The sequence below is a fragment of the Vipera berus genome (assembly GCF_964194415.1).
Source record: "Vipera berus genome assembly, chromosome: 6".
Lineage (NCBI taxonomy): Eukaryota > Metazoa > Chordata > Lepidosauria > Squamata > Viperidae > Vipera > Vipera berus.
Window position 1 is genome coordinate 72,340,346 of NC_138208.1, and position 14,814 is coordinate 72,355,159.

The window sequence follows — 14,814 nt, forward strand, 5'->3', positions numbered from 1 at the left end:
TTCCTGACTGAGAACAACAGAAGTTGGGGGTGTTCCTCCACTGGAGGTTTTCAAGAAGAGACTGCCAGCCTCTGTCTGGAACAGGTCTCCTGCTTGAGCAGGGGCTGGGCTAGAAAACCTCCAAGTTCTCTTTTAACCCTGTGCTCTGTTGTGTTTCCTCCTATAATGACCTCCTGGCCCTGGAGCTTCCAAAAACAGGCATTTAAGAAAGTTCTTCAGTGTGGCTGGCAGTATATAAACATGAGACCTTTTCAGCCAGCAAATTAGTTATTTATTTAACATTACCTGCTCATCACCCTGCAGAAGTTTCTCTCTAGCCTACCTTAGTGTCCTGATATCTGCATTGAATGGGCATTGAATTCCACTCATTTTAAAGTTGCCAAGGTTGAGACACACTGCTGTAGCCCATGTGGTCCTTCAGAGCCCTTTTTATAATAAGTTGTGTTTCACCCTTATATTTTCCTCTGCCAACAGAAATGCCTTCTCTCTTGAGGACCATCTTATTTGTTCCATGCTATCACACTAGAGAACCAACACCACCTGAAAGTTGCATTTTCTTTCAGCTGTCATTTCCCTACATGGGAAACTAATTTCTTAGTTTTCTGATTTATTAATGTACAATTTTACTTTGTTCTCCTGTGTTTCTTACATTACACCTAGGTGCTATCTCCTGTCATATCTTATTTGTCATTGGCCAATATAAGATTTAGTTATACACACTTAAATATACACAAACTCATATCCCTGTGCATTGACTTAATAGTATCATACTCAATAGGTAGAATTCTAGTATTTCATGAAATACTTTTATTACTTTAATCTTTGTTTTTAGCATTACGTTCTACTTTTAATTTCCTGCTATCTATACTTATTGCATTGCAGCAAGTGGCACATTCAGTTCTGTTGACATCTTAGAAATGTTGCAGACTCTAAAGCATTTATTGTTCTTTCTAGATAATATCCTTTCTTTCCTATGTCATGGCTTCCCATACTTTTAAAAATTTATTTGTGATGTCAACTGTCCAATTTGTTGGTCAATGACTATAATAAAAACCATCCTATTAGTTTTCCATTGAAAAGTTTAAATTGGCTCTTTGGAATAAAAGTCAAGAAGGAATTATTAGGCATACGCTAAAAAACTAAGTACAAAATGACCAGCTCCCTCAAACTCAGCAAGGATTCCTTCCATTTTACTTTCCCTTTTAAGTCCCATGTGAAATATAGCATGACTATCTCTAAGCAACCAGTCAGGTTCTGATGCTTGAATCTTGCAATTTCAGCAGTTTTCAATGCCATTACAAATATCTAGATGACCTCTAGACGGCAGCTAAGAGAGCTTTCTGCATTGCTTTGCTTCCATCTAGCAGTCACTCAAGCCAACACAGTCCTTGCAGCCCACTTCTACACACCTACCCTCCACACCAATGCATAATTTCCTTTGTAAGTATACATCAGCCCAACAGCAGACCACAAGGAGGTTCAGCTTTTCAAAAGGTTTAATGCAGAGGTGGAACTCTTGTATCTTTGGGCTCCAAGGCATTCTTCATCCCTCCCTTGACTAAATTTATGCCACTGAAATAGTCTGATGACTGGAAAAAATGGGAGCTCCTATCATATCATATCTGGAATATGCTAGATTGGTGAAAGATCTGTATGTGAGTTTTATATGTGGTTAATAAGATCAAGAACATTAACAAAGAGTCATCATTTCTACTCTGGATGAAGATCTCTTTTAAGAGAAAGGATTTCTTATTTGGACAGCCATGTCTAGGCAGAAACATTCACATTGGGTCAGGAGGTCAATGACAGCATGAGTTTTATGCCATCAAGATACTGCCCTAATCTTGTGGCCTTCAAGATACTGCCCCTCTGTGTCCACTTATTGGACTACAAAAGGGACATAATATTTTTTATTGTTAGGCAGGCTGAAATTATAGGAAGAAAAAAAGTATTCAAAGAATGAAAGTCACAACCATGTCAATGTCTGTAAGACTGTTGTATATGTGTACAGTTACCAGGAATTGAGCTTGACTACAGGGTAATTGAGCTTGACTAGAGGAATTGAGCTTGACTAGAGCAGTGTTTTTCAACCACTGTTCCGCGGCACACTAGTGTGCCGCGAGATGTTGCCTGGTGTGCCGTGGGAAAGATTTTAAAAAAAATGTCAAAAGCTCCTCCCCGCTTTCCCCCCCCCGAGTTGGGGCCGAGCGAGGGAAGGGGCAGAGGAGACGTCGGCAAAGTGAACCACGGCGGGAGACGGCGGAGGCCCCTTTGGAGCTGGCCGCTCGGTTTGCCTCCTCGTTAGGTAAGGCACCCTCAGGCCCCTTTAGAAACGGCTGGCGCCGTAGTCGCCTGGATCCAACTGCCTCCATTCCCGTTCCTGCGGGCCCGGGGTCCACTTTCTCCTCGCCTGATGCCCGCGAGGGGCTTCCCGGCCATCATTCAAGGACACTTTTCGGAAGAAGCGGCCTCGGAGACCTGCTTTCCCCCCCCTCCCCCGGTCTATTTGGGAGAATGGCCGTCTGATTTTTCCGATATCTAAGTTGCTGGAGGGGGAAATGATGAGTTTAAGGAGCAAGACCCTCTCCGCTCCAGGGTGGGGAAATTTGGAGTGGGGATTCCTTGCCTCGTCTATCATTAAGAGTTAGGGATTTGATTTTTTTCTCCATATTCGAAGGTCGTAGAAGGGGAGATAGTGGAAAAGAAAGGAAGGAAAATAATGTTCCGACTATGTAAAATCGAGATCGGTTTTGGAGTTTCTGCTTCTTGAAAGAGACCTCCTCTCTGGATGAGAGATGAAGGTCCTCCATGTTTAGATTTTGGTTTAAGATGCTGGCTGCATTTGCTTTCACAGTTGAAAAAGGCGGCTGTTTTTTTAAAAAAACAAACCCAAACCCAAAAGGGGTCTTCTCTAACATTTTTCATGCAGAAGGAAGTGCAGAATTGGGGATCTTGCTCTTGCTTGCAAGATTTGGAAGTATCATTTGATATTGGGAAATACTGATCTGAGGGATCTGGGACTGGGCTTTGGAATAACAATTCATTTCATTCATAATTAAGGTTTTCTCAAATCTTTGAATCAAAATTTAGTAGAGCAGACTGTTATCTGCTCCACTGCAATAATTACAAGACATACCATTTACCTCATGCAGGGTTGGAATCCCAGTCAAAGGAATTTGTAAAATCTAACAAAATGATCAGCTAGCTATATTCCAAGGGCTGCTGTCTGTGATTTTTAAACTTACTGTATTATTATTTTTCTGTGTCTGTGTTTCCAGAATGTGGAAGAAACTGGTGCATCTTTGTACCTTAGGCCTATAGTCAATATAGGCACAGAGTTAAATTTTTTAACATTTTCTAATGGTGGAGTGCCTCGTGATTTTTTTCATGAAACAAGTGTGCCTTTGCCCAAAAAAGGTTGAAAAACACTGGACTAGAGATATGTTGGAGTTTTTCTATCTTTCTGTAATGGATTTCTGGAGATGAAACACAAGAAGGGGAAACCAACAGAAATAGATAGAAGATTACAAATGCAAGATGATGTCACTTTAACCTTCTGTATGACTGTGTGAATAGGTTGGTACATTAGCACAATAAAAGCCTTTTATGAAAACATCCTGAATCTATTTGTCCATCAAGATCTGTATCTTTAGGCAGCTGTTCTCCAGCGTTTCAGTCAGAAGCCTCCTGACCACTTCACCTTTGAACAGAAAATTCTAGAACACTCAATCATTGAGCTGTAGACTCTTTGTCAACATGCAGTCCTAACATTTGGATAAGAGCATATTAAGGAAATCATTTGAATTAATGTACAGATAATCTACTTAATTCCATGATCTATCTACAACAAAGAGAGTGCCTATTTATGAAGGATGAGAAGAAAAATACCCATCCTTGATTTTAGTCTTCTTCAGAGCAATATGAGAAGCTCAAAGTTAACAGCTGTGGATAGTTCTAAAACCAGAAGTGCAGAAGTGAACAAGGAGATGCATTTGTTCTCATGCTGTTTATTTGGAATGTTTGCATGTACTTCTTTTAAAGGAAATTTCTTCTCATTTAAGTGACTGGGAGATGATTAATTAACAAACTCCTAATTTTGTTTATATTCCTATTTAGGAAAATATTAGGCAGTAGAAGGAACTTAGATCCACTAAAGTATTTCCTTCTTCAATCATGATTTCCAATGTTGGAAAAATTAGCTTTGGAAACATTAATATTGGGACAAAGGAGTGCTCTAAAGTTGGAGAATTCTGGTTGATATTGGCAGGAGAAAGGCTTTACTGAAGTTTATTATAATAATGCAACACTATTTTCTAGCTTCAGTCTCAAAAGAATCCAACCCAAAGAGATCCTAAGAAATAATTGCCTATATCCCTCTTTTTAAAAATGACGTTGTAATATACTTCTAATTCTGTCTTTTTAAAAATGAGAGCGGAAAAAAAATCAATTGTTTGTGGGACAAAACCAATGGAGATGCAATTCACATAGTTATATATAGTTATACATTTCTTCTCACTTTTAAATGGTATTGATTTAAATGTAGATTTCACATGTGGAGCTTGGAAGAAAGGGCTTTTCATTTAAATGTTAATAGAAGAATAAACCAAAATAATAAAAAAGCTTAAGAAAAAAAATCTCTTCTATTCTGTAATTAATATCTTTCTATGCTGCTTCCTTTTTTTCCTTTGTACTCCTGCTGGTGACGTGTCCTATATTAAAAAAGCAGCTTTTTTTTTTAAAGAGAGAGAATGTGACTTTGAAAATGCCTAAATTAAAGTGCTTAAAGCTATAGTCGGCAGGAGAGTTTGAGCAGAGGCAGAGGTGCTGATAACAGAAATCTCAGCCTTCCATCTTGAAGTCAATCCTTAGCAGCCCATTCATCAAAGTAACTCCTGAAATGTTCAGTGTGATTATTTTCTGGTTGATGCGGAATAAATGTTCTTTTGGGAGGTAGGATAGCTAGACAATATCTTTTTAAAGTGGCCTTAAAATTTTCCTCCGGATTTAAGATGAGCAATAAGGTTTGTGTGAAACATGGAATGACCTGCAAATAGGTTGCATTCCATTATGAAATTAGTGAAATTATTTCTGTCAACTGGCAGGCATTTCTGACAATTGCAACAACCAATGACATTCTCTTCTCCACCCATAGAAGACTATGTTTAGAATTTCTCGTCTATCATAAATCAGACAAAGACTTGTGCTGGTATAGTACAGAATGTAGATTTGATTGGTTCTTGTCTGTTATTTGTTTAACTGGGAATTCTGGCCATCAGTTGCTGTACTGTGCTACAGTACTGTCCAGCTGTAAACTGAGTCCAATGCTCTTTAAATTACACATGAACTACAGGTTGTCCTTGACTTACAACCCTTCATTTAGTGACCATTTGAAATTACAAGAGTACTGAAAGAAGTGAATTGTGAACTTAACAACTGTTGCAGTGTCTCCATAGTCAGGTGATCAAAATTCAGACGCTTGGCAACTGGCTCATGTTTATGATGGTTGCAGTGTCTCGGGGTCATGTGATCATCTTTTGCAACCTTCTAACAAGCAAAGTCGATGGGGAAACCAGATTCACTTAACAACTGCGTAACAACTGCAGTAGTTCAATTAAGAGTTGTGGCAAGAAAAGTCATAAAATGAGGCAATTTTCACTTAACAATTGTCTTGCTAAGCAGCAGATACTTTAGGCTCAATTGTGATCATAAGTTGAGACTACCGGTGCTATGTACCTCCATTTCCTTAATGTCTGATATTGCCTCAGATACCTGTATGCACTCCAGCTCATGTTTATTAATTAATTAAAAACTATATAGATTGAGTTCCTTCCTCTCATATTAAGTCACACTAATCAGGTACTATTATAGGGAACAGTGAGTAAATACAAGTTAGTAGTTGGTAAAAATGCAATATGTCTATCCAATTTTGTCTGATGTAAAATATAGGTAATGTCTGGTTATTCTTCTTACAGAGAATAGATAGATGTTAAAAGAATTTCATTGAGCTTGGTGAACAATTCTTGAGTGAAAGTCTCTGCTGTGCATTAACAAATTAACTCCCAACTTCAGGATTGTCTGACTAAAATCTCTTCATATACCTAAAGTATTGTCATGACCTTGCTTTCAGTTTCTTTAGCTTCTATTGGCTTTTTTCCATCTCATTAGAAAATTTCAGTTTCTAAAGATCAGATTTTCCACTTGGTCTCCCATGCTTCTGCTCAAGTTGGCAATATTATGAAAATGTTTTGTAGAGCCTTGGGACTGTAACTTTCTTAGTTATTGTGCAGGACTATTGCATGTTATACTATGCGTTGTTGACTTGCCTTCCTTTAGAAGATAGATATCAACCCATGGCTATGAGATAGTAGTAAACAAAAATGATATCTGTTAAACATATTCAGTAAAGTTCCAAGGACCACAATATAGAATTATTTATATTTAATTCTTTGTTTAATTAGCCAGATTTCTCTAATAATCAGCATAGCTATTATTAATCCTCTAAATGACTGAATTTCATGCAAATATTAAGAAGCAAAAGAAGCAAATAGAACAACATAGATGTAGTCCTACAGCATCGTCTTCTAGGCACCTCCAAAAAAGACTGGAATTATCTCGTTTTAACTTGGCACAACTAAAACTCTCTCCAGAATCTTATAGAATCCCACATTAGCTGTTATTCAGGAATATGGTAAAAGTTTAAGACAGGGGTAGGCAACCTTGGCTCTTTTATGACTTGTGGACTTCAACTCCCAGAATTCCTGAGCCAGCCATGCTGAGGAGAAAGGGAGAGGTTTCCATACTGAGCCATGCTGCCTCAGGAATTCTGGGAGTTGAAGTCCATAAGTCATAGAAGAGACAAGGTTGCCTACCCCTGGTTTAAGAGATCCAATAGTGAAAGGTAAGTAATTTACTGCTGGAAATATATAATTCATATACATGCAAAAAATCTTCCAGATGCAAAGTACAAGATCAAAATTTGCGACCATAGTATTTTCCTAGTGCTTCATCCTTTTTCTTTCAACGTTTCCCATTTTTCCATTTACCTGCTTGGCTCACATGTGCATGGAAGTATATGGAATCAAAATCTCATGCTGTTTTATGGAAAGACTTAGCAATTCATTATAAATTAAGAAATGAAATATACTAAAATATTAAATCAGATATATAATTGAAAGTGTTTAAGCATTCTTATTAGTCCCATTGACTTCTACAATTTTCCATTCCATTCTCAATTCTCTTTTGAAAATGCCCAGTCCTTATTAGGCTATTTGGTGGGGTTCCTGCACCCCTAGTATTTTTCCTGAATACTTTTGGCATATCTACAGATCAGCTTTTGCTAAATGGTAAAGAACTTCCTCTACAGGTCATTGGGAAATGGAGCTATGTTCAACTTACTCTTTTTCTTAAAACTAATGAGAACTTCCTGTATAGTTCATCTTCACACAGAACCATGCTCAGAGAACAGCTAGCTAAATCTAAGTATAGGATATTTACAGGTCAAGTAAATGCCAAGATTCACTTGACATTTCTATTAATTATTTAAGTTTGTCCTTTTCACAGAACATGTCAGCATTCAGGGCAACACATCTTGTCTTTTGCTTCCATTAATAGCGAACCCAGGAAAACCATTTTTTAAAAATTACAGAAAATATTAAAACATGAAGCCTGTTTCCTCCTTTTTTCATATCAAGCTGCAAATGGATCTAGATGATGGTCCTCTCAAACATTAAATAAAATATCTTCAGAATGGATCTCCTTCCAAATTCCTGAAAGCACCTTTATCTGCTCATAACTAAGAAGAATTGAAGCAAGCAATGTTCCCTCAGGGCCAAGCTAAATGATATATAAAGTGCTTCATGCTGTACCACATACAATTTCTTTTTATTCTAGTGTAAGCATGTGGTATTAAGGAGCACTTAGCTGACGTTGGCTGTTCTAAAAAGCTAAACAGGATTAGTACTTGGATTCTCATCTTCTTTACCATGAAATCCCAGAGTTGTAGGCTTAGACAGGGAAATGGAGAAAACATTTTTTGAAGAAGACAGTGCTAAATCATTTCCATACAGGTAGTCCTCATTTAGTGACCATAATGGAGACCAGTAACTCCATTACTAAGTGCTGTAGTTGCTAAGCAGAAAATCATATGATCACAATGGGCTTACACCATTTCATAAAGTAAGACATACCATGACCACAACTTCTATGTTCTCTGTTAACACTGGTTATTGCAAATCAATTACCAGAAACACACAAATGACAATCACATGACCATGAAATGCTGCAATGGCCATAAATGCATGTTGTTGTGTTGTTGTTAGCTGTGAAGTCGTGTCCGACCCATCGCGACCCTATGGACAATGTTCCTCCAGGCCTTCCCTGTCCTCTACCATCTTCTGGAGTCCATTTAAGCTCACGCCTACTGCTTCAGTGACTCCATCCAGCCACCTCATTCTCTGTCATCCCCTTCTTCTATTGCCCTCAATCTTTCCCAGCATTAGGCTCTTCTCCAGTGAGTCCTTCCTTCTCATTAGGTGACCAAAGTGTTTGAGTTTCCACTTCAGGATCTGGCCTTCTAAAGAGCAGTCAGGGTTGATCTTCTCTAGGACTGACCGGTTTGATTGCCTTGCAGTCCAAGGGACTTGCAGGAGTCTTCTCCAGCACCACATAAATGCATATCCATTGCAAAGTGCCCAAATAGTGATCATGTGACTGTAAGACACACAACAATGGTTGCAAATGCGAGCCTTGGTTGAAAAGTTTTTTTAATACACTATCATAACTTCCAACAGTTGTTAAATGAGGCAGGAAGCAAGAGGATAATCTGTACTGGTGTTAAGAAGACTACAGACGAAGTGCACAGTGGCTTGATCTACATAGGTATCACACCATGTGAAGAAGGAAAACCTGATTCCTCCTGCACTCTGCCTATTCTACATAATAATGGATCTCTTGCAAACCAACTACTCACAGGAGCTTTCTATCTCTTTGCGATTTAAGAAGGCTTTCCTCTCCATTCTTGTGCCATTATCAGGCCAATCACATTATAATTTCTTTCTCCTCTTTTGGGGGGGAGATAGTCATTGTAAATTATATATACATATACATGTACATATACATATACATATACATATACATATACATATACATATACATATACATATACATATACATATACATATACATATACATATACATATACATGTGGCCTAGAGATTAAAACAACTGCCTAATGTGCAATCAGCCCAGGTTCGAATCTCAGAAGGGTATGGCTGACTGATGAAAACAAATAAGTTTGAAATGCATATCAGTCTCCCTTTAATTCTTTGTTAGCAATCTAAAATTTACACAAATATGAGCTGTCACTGTTGTGACTACTGCCTGATTTGTTGTTGTTAGCTGCGAAGTCGTGTCCGACCCATCGCGACCCTATGGACAATGTTCCTCCAGGCCTTCCTGTCCTCTACCATCTTCTGGAGTCCATTTAAGCTCACGCCTACTGTGAGTTAGTTATTATGAATGTTTTATTTATACCTACCTTACTGTGGACATGTATTGTTTATATTTTAAATTATACTATAGATGTTTATGTTTTGCATTATACTGTAGATGTTATTATGTATTGCAATTATATTCTTGTGCAGTCAAACAATTCTGAGTGGTTAATATAGAAACAACAGTTCTAGACAGTAAAGTAAGTTTTCTTTGATTTACTGTGGCACACAAATCTGATAGGGTTAGGGTTATGTCACCATGAACTCGGAGAGAAAAACGTGGAGTGCTTGGGTTTGGGTAGGAGGGCACTTACTTTTCTAGGCTGTCCTATCTATGTTTCCTGGTAAAATACATGTGAAAATCCCATTGGAGGAAAATTCCACTTAGGGTTAGGGTTAGGTCACCATGATAGTGCAAAATGGACATTGCCAACAAAGTTGGAGTGCTTTGGCATGGTTAGGAGGGCACTTACTTTTCTAGGATGCCCTATCCATGTTTCTTGGTAAAATACATGTGAAAATCCCATTGGAGGAAAATTCCACTTAGGGTTAGGGTTAAGTCACCATGATCTCGGAGAGGAAAATGCACATTGCCAACAAATTTGGAGTGCTTGGGTATGGTTAGGAGGGCAGTGACTTTCCTAGGCTGCCCTATCTATGTTTTCTGGTAAAATACATGGGAAAATCCCATTGGAGGAAAATTCCACTTAGGGTTATGGTTAGGTCACCATCATAGTGCAAAATGGACATCATCAACAAACTCAGAAAACTTGGGTATAGTTAGGAAGGCATTGACTTTTTTAAAAATCTCATTTATATCTACTATAATAAACCTTTATTGTCAAAGTACAACATGTGTACTTTGAGATTAGCTAAGCCTCCCCCCGTGCTCTCTCCCCCCAACACACAGTGACAACAAACCCTCCATCCTACCACACCATGTGAACCAACTACACCACACACCAGCCTCCCAAGTCAATTCTGCATAAGATTATGTCCCATTTAAAAGCCTAACAGCCCATGGATAAAAGCTATTTTTCAGCCTGTTGGTACGGCTGGCTATATTCCTATATCTCCTACCGGATGGTAGGAGAGTAAAGAGATACCGTCCAGGGTGTGAGTCATCCCTGAGAATCTTCCTCACTCTTCCAAGGCAATGAGCCCTGGTGATGTCATCCAGTGGTGTCAGGGAACAGCCCACAATGTCTACTCTACCATCTTCTGGAGTCCATTTAAGCTCACGCCTACTGCTCCAGCCTTCATTCTATGTATATGCCTGCTTATTATTAGGGCTTTCGGGCCCCCTCAAGCAGCATTTTACAAAGTCAGCTTATTGCCCCAAACAATCTGGGTCCTCTAGCCTGCCCTCTCTATTTTCCCTGTAAAATACATGGGAAAATCGCATTGGAAGAAAAATTCCACTTAGGGCAATGATGGCGAACCTTTTAGAGACCGAGTACCCAAACTGCAACCCAAAACCCACTTATGTATCATCGGGTGCCAGTGGGCATCGCCAATTGGGTGGGCATGGCTGCGCTGGTAACAGCAGACTGGGTGGGACTAAAAAGTTCAATCAATCAATGCCAACTTTGAGAGATCTTTTTTTTCTCATGAGAAGTTGATATTGATTTATTGATTGAACCTTTTTTTTTTGCACACGGCAGCGGAGGCCTAAACCAAAAAGGTTTTATAAAACCCAGCTGAAGGCCTAGGACTGGGGAGATGGCGCGCGTGCCCACAGAGAGGGCTCTTCATGCCACCTGTGGCACGCATGCCATAGGTTCGACACTGTGGTGATAGACAGACAGATTCTATTACTACAGGTATTATTGATTTAAGCTCATACACGCATTCTTCTTTCAGCTATGTAATTATCATTATGTTCCTATAATCATTCCTGCAGTAGTTTTCCTGACTTGACAAAACCATGCTCCAGAATGCTCCCCATTTATCATATGGGGGTCCATGGCAAGACATGTGAGAAGCATTCCAAGAACACCATGAAAACTACTTAATTGTAGAGTGATTAGTAGATCCTTTTTACATGGGGAGAAAAGCCAAAGAAAAATAAAAGTGTGTGAAAGAGGAGGGGTCCCCAAGCCCCAGGTCATGGCCCACTACCAGGCCACAGCCTGTTTGAAACCGGGCCACAAGAGAAATGGGCAAATGCGTGCAAAGCTCCCCTTGTGCAAACGGAGAGTGCTTGCACTCATGTGTGAAGCACCGTTCACATGAATGGACCTTCGCCTGCAAGCACAAGTGCCTGCCATTCGTGCTAGTGGAGCTTTGTGCTCGAACACAAGCACCTTCTGCTTGCATGCAAAGCTCCATTTGCACAAGGAGAGGGTATGCACATGTGCTGCTCGCACAAATGGAGTTGTGCACATGCACACCTACCACTCACTCACCCGCTCTACCCCCATGCTGGAAAGGTTGGGGACCACTGTGGTAGAATGTCCTGTTGCAGAAGTCAGGAGTAATACATACTGCTTATTTCACGTTTCTGTTGTGAAACTCATCCTGGATAACAGGAGGATATTACTAGCAGAGTTCTCCAGCTATGCATCTCTGCAGGACAGCACCTTGTTTTTGTTGATATTAGACCTATTCAATTGCTTCAAATTTTGATATGGTGCATGCTGAAACATGTCTCTCTTCTCTGACCTCTTTCTTTTAAAATTGATGTAGTGGCTGATTCAGCACATTCATGTGTTCATTTCTCACTGAAAGAACCGCTCTGAATAGACTTGTCTGCAGCCTTGACATTTCTGTACACCACATTGTGACAGGGAAGGAATGCCAACCAGATAGCTTTGGACAACACCGAGCAATTCCAATAACCATTTTACTATTTTCCTTTCACACCACACTGCCTTCTGAGAGTGGCAACCTTGGCAACAGTTGTATCAAGGCAGATAAAGGTTGAAAATAAAAAAAATACAATTCTTCCTGATATATCTGCTATTAAAAATATTTGGAAACAAAGTAATTGAGATGGGAATAATTTCCATAGAATTAGACATGGTAGTCTTTTGCAGCAAAATCACCTTAAAGACAAACTGAGGTACTTTGGCAAATAAGTTTGGCAGCATATCATTCTTGCACCATAATACCTTTGCTTGCTTGGAAAATGCCACTAACATCATCCAAATATTCTTGTACATGTGCAATTTAATGTGGCAGATTATTTCTGAATGTAATTTCTAGCCTGGTGTAAATACAAAAATGTGTATCTACAAAATATTTAACCACTGGTGAGCTGAAAGCAAACTAATTGTGTACTGGTGATGGTGATGGTGATAGGTATGTCAGCATCAGTTCTTATATAAGGAATAGAGTTGTTTGAATGGTCTTCTGGTAATAATGTTGGGGTCGTATCTGTTGCACTGTCTGAATTTACGTTTCAGTTGGCTTAACATGCGTGAACCACTGTGATTTAGTTTTACAGGGTAAACAGAAAATATTACCCAAACTAATTATACCTTATGTAACAAGCACTGATAGTTTATTATAGTGTATGGCTTGATTAATGCAACTTAATGAGCTTGACCAAAATGGTGGCCATGTTTGAATATGCTTCAACATATTATGGCAATGCAGACATTGTCTCATCTTGTTGTACTAATATAATCAGCTAGCCACAAGACTGTCTATTGCAATTCATTCTGTTACGCCAGGGGTCCCCAACTCCCAGTCCTTGGACTAAAACCGGGCTGCGGCATGCCGGAAACCAGTCCATGCAAACAAGCGAAACACCATCCATGGGATGCAGACAGCATGCAAAACCACACACCCCTCTGGTCTGCAGAAGAACTTTCCTCCATAGACCCAGTCCCTGGTGCCCAAAAGGTTGGGGGCCACTGTGTTACGCTGCTCCTCTAATCTCTGTTTTAAAATATATAGTCTCAACTATATTGCTATCCATAGTATTGAATATACTAAAATATAAGAGACAGGCAGTACTCCCATGAGCCTGGAGAGATTCTGTCTATTCGAAGCAGAGTCTTGTTTACATTTTTTCTTTTCTGAAAACATGCCTGTTTCTCAGCTTTCATAAGATAAAGGGGATTTGCATTTTAAAGAAGATCACAGAAAGTGGAAGAGCAAAGTTGACAGAAACCACAACCAAATATCTCCTACTGTCTAGGTCTTGGGGTTATGCTTTCCTATTTGTTAATTCAGACTTGTTCTTGTGCAATTTCTGGATAATTATGTTGCAGTTCATCCCTAACAAGGGCCAGAATGGAAAGTGTGGGGAAGAAGCAAATGGGAATAAAATTAAAACCCATGATTTTAAGGGGGAAAATGTCAAACTGAGTTTTTAGTTTTTAAATCCCTACTAGTCTTTTGCTAGTGAAAAGAAAACTTTATTTTGCTCAAATAAGATTTGCAGAAGAAACCAGCTTTGTAACTGTCATTTTTTCTATCTGATGACAAGCAGGATCACTTGAAATTTGAAAGAACAGATGAGTATGTATTTCTTATTCTTTAAAATCAATGAAACAACACATCTCTTTGCAAACATTAACATGATGTTCATGAGAAGAATTCTACTCTAGCAGGTCACCAAATGTTCAGTGTAAGGCTTAGACTTTTAAATCATCAAGTAAAAAAATGAGTAATATTAACTGGACCTTTATTTCCCATTGCAGATTTACGCCGAATGACAGCTGGTTTTATGGGCATGGCGGTGGCCATCATCCTATTTGGATGGATTATCGGGGTGCTGGGCTGCTGCTGGGATCGAGGCCTTATGCAGTATGTGGCAGGACTTCTCTTCCTCATGGGAGGTAAGGAGAAAACAAGTTGAAAATACATGCCCTCTTTATCTGCAACAAATGTAATTGCAAGATCCTAGAAAATGATCCCCTATTCGGTTATTATAGAAATCAGCAACAATGTTTTTAAAGTTTTCTATAACAACTGGTTCTTATAATTAGATATAGGTAGTCCTTACTTAACAACTGGCCTGTTTTAGCAACTGTTTGAAATCATGATGATGCTCAAAAACTAACTTTGCAATGAGTCCTTGCATTTATGACTACCACAGTGTCCCACAGTCACACGTTCAAGGTTCAGGTGCTTCACAACAGGTTGATGACCATCACAGCATTCTGCAGTTGTGTGATTGCTCTATGCGTGCTTCACAGCCAGCTTCTGACAAGCCAACCGAGAAGCCAGCAGTAAAATCACAAGAGATCATGGAATCTCTGGCTTAATGACTGTAGCTGACTTGCTTAACAATTGCAACAGTAATGAGGTTATACATTTGTTGTGATCACATGATGTCCAGTTTAATTATCACGACACTTAGTGACACAGT

At 39.2% G+C, this 14,814-nt stretch overlaps 1 protein-coding gene across 1 annotated transcript in view; it reads left to right on the forward strand.

The window, feature by feature from the left end:
• The window catches only part of TMEM178B (transmembrane protein 178B), a gene marked incomplete at its 5' end in the record, with an annotated part of 317,663 nt that overhangs the window by 257,308 nt on the left and 45,541 nt on the right, over positions 1-14,814 (forward strand). Inside the window, one exon of the mRNA XM_081330993.1 lies at positions 14,144-14,281. Coding sequence (XP_081187119.1) covers positions 14,144-14,281 — 138 coding nt within the window. The remainder of the gene's footprint in view (positions 1-14,143; positions 14,282-14,814) is intronic.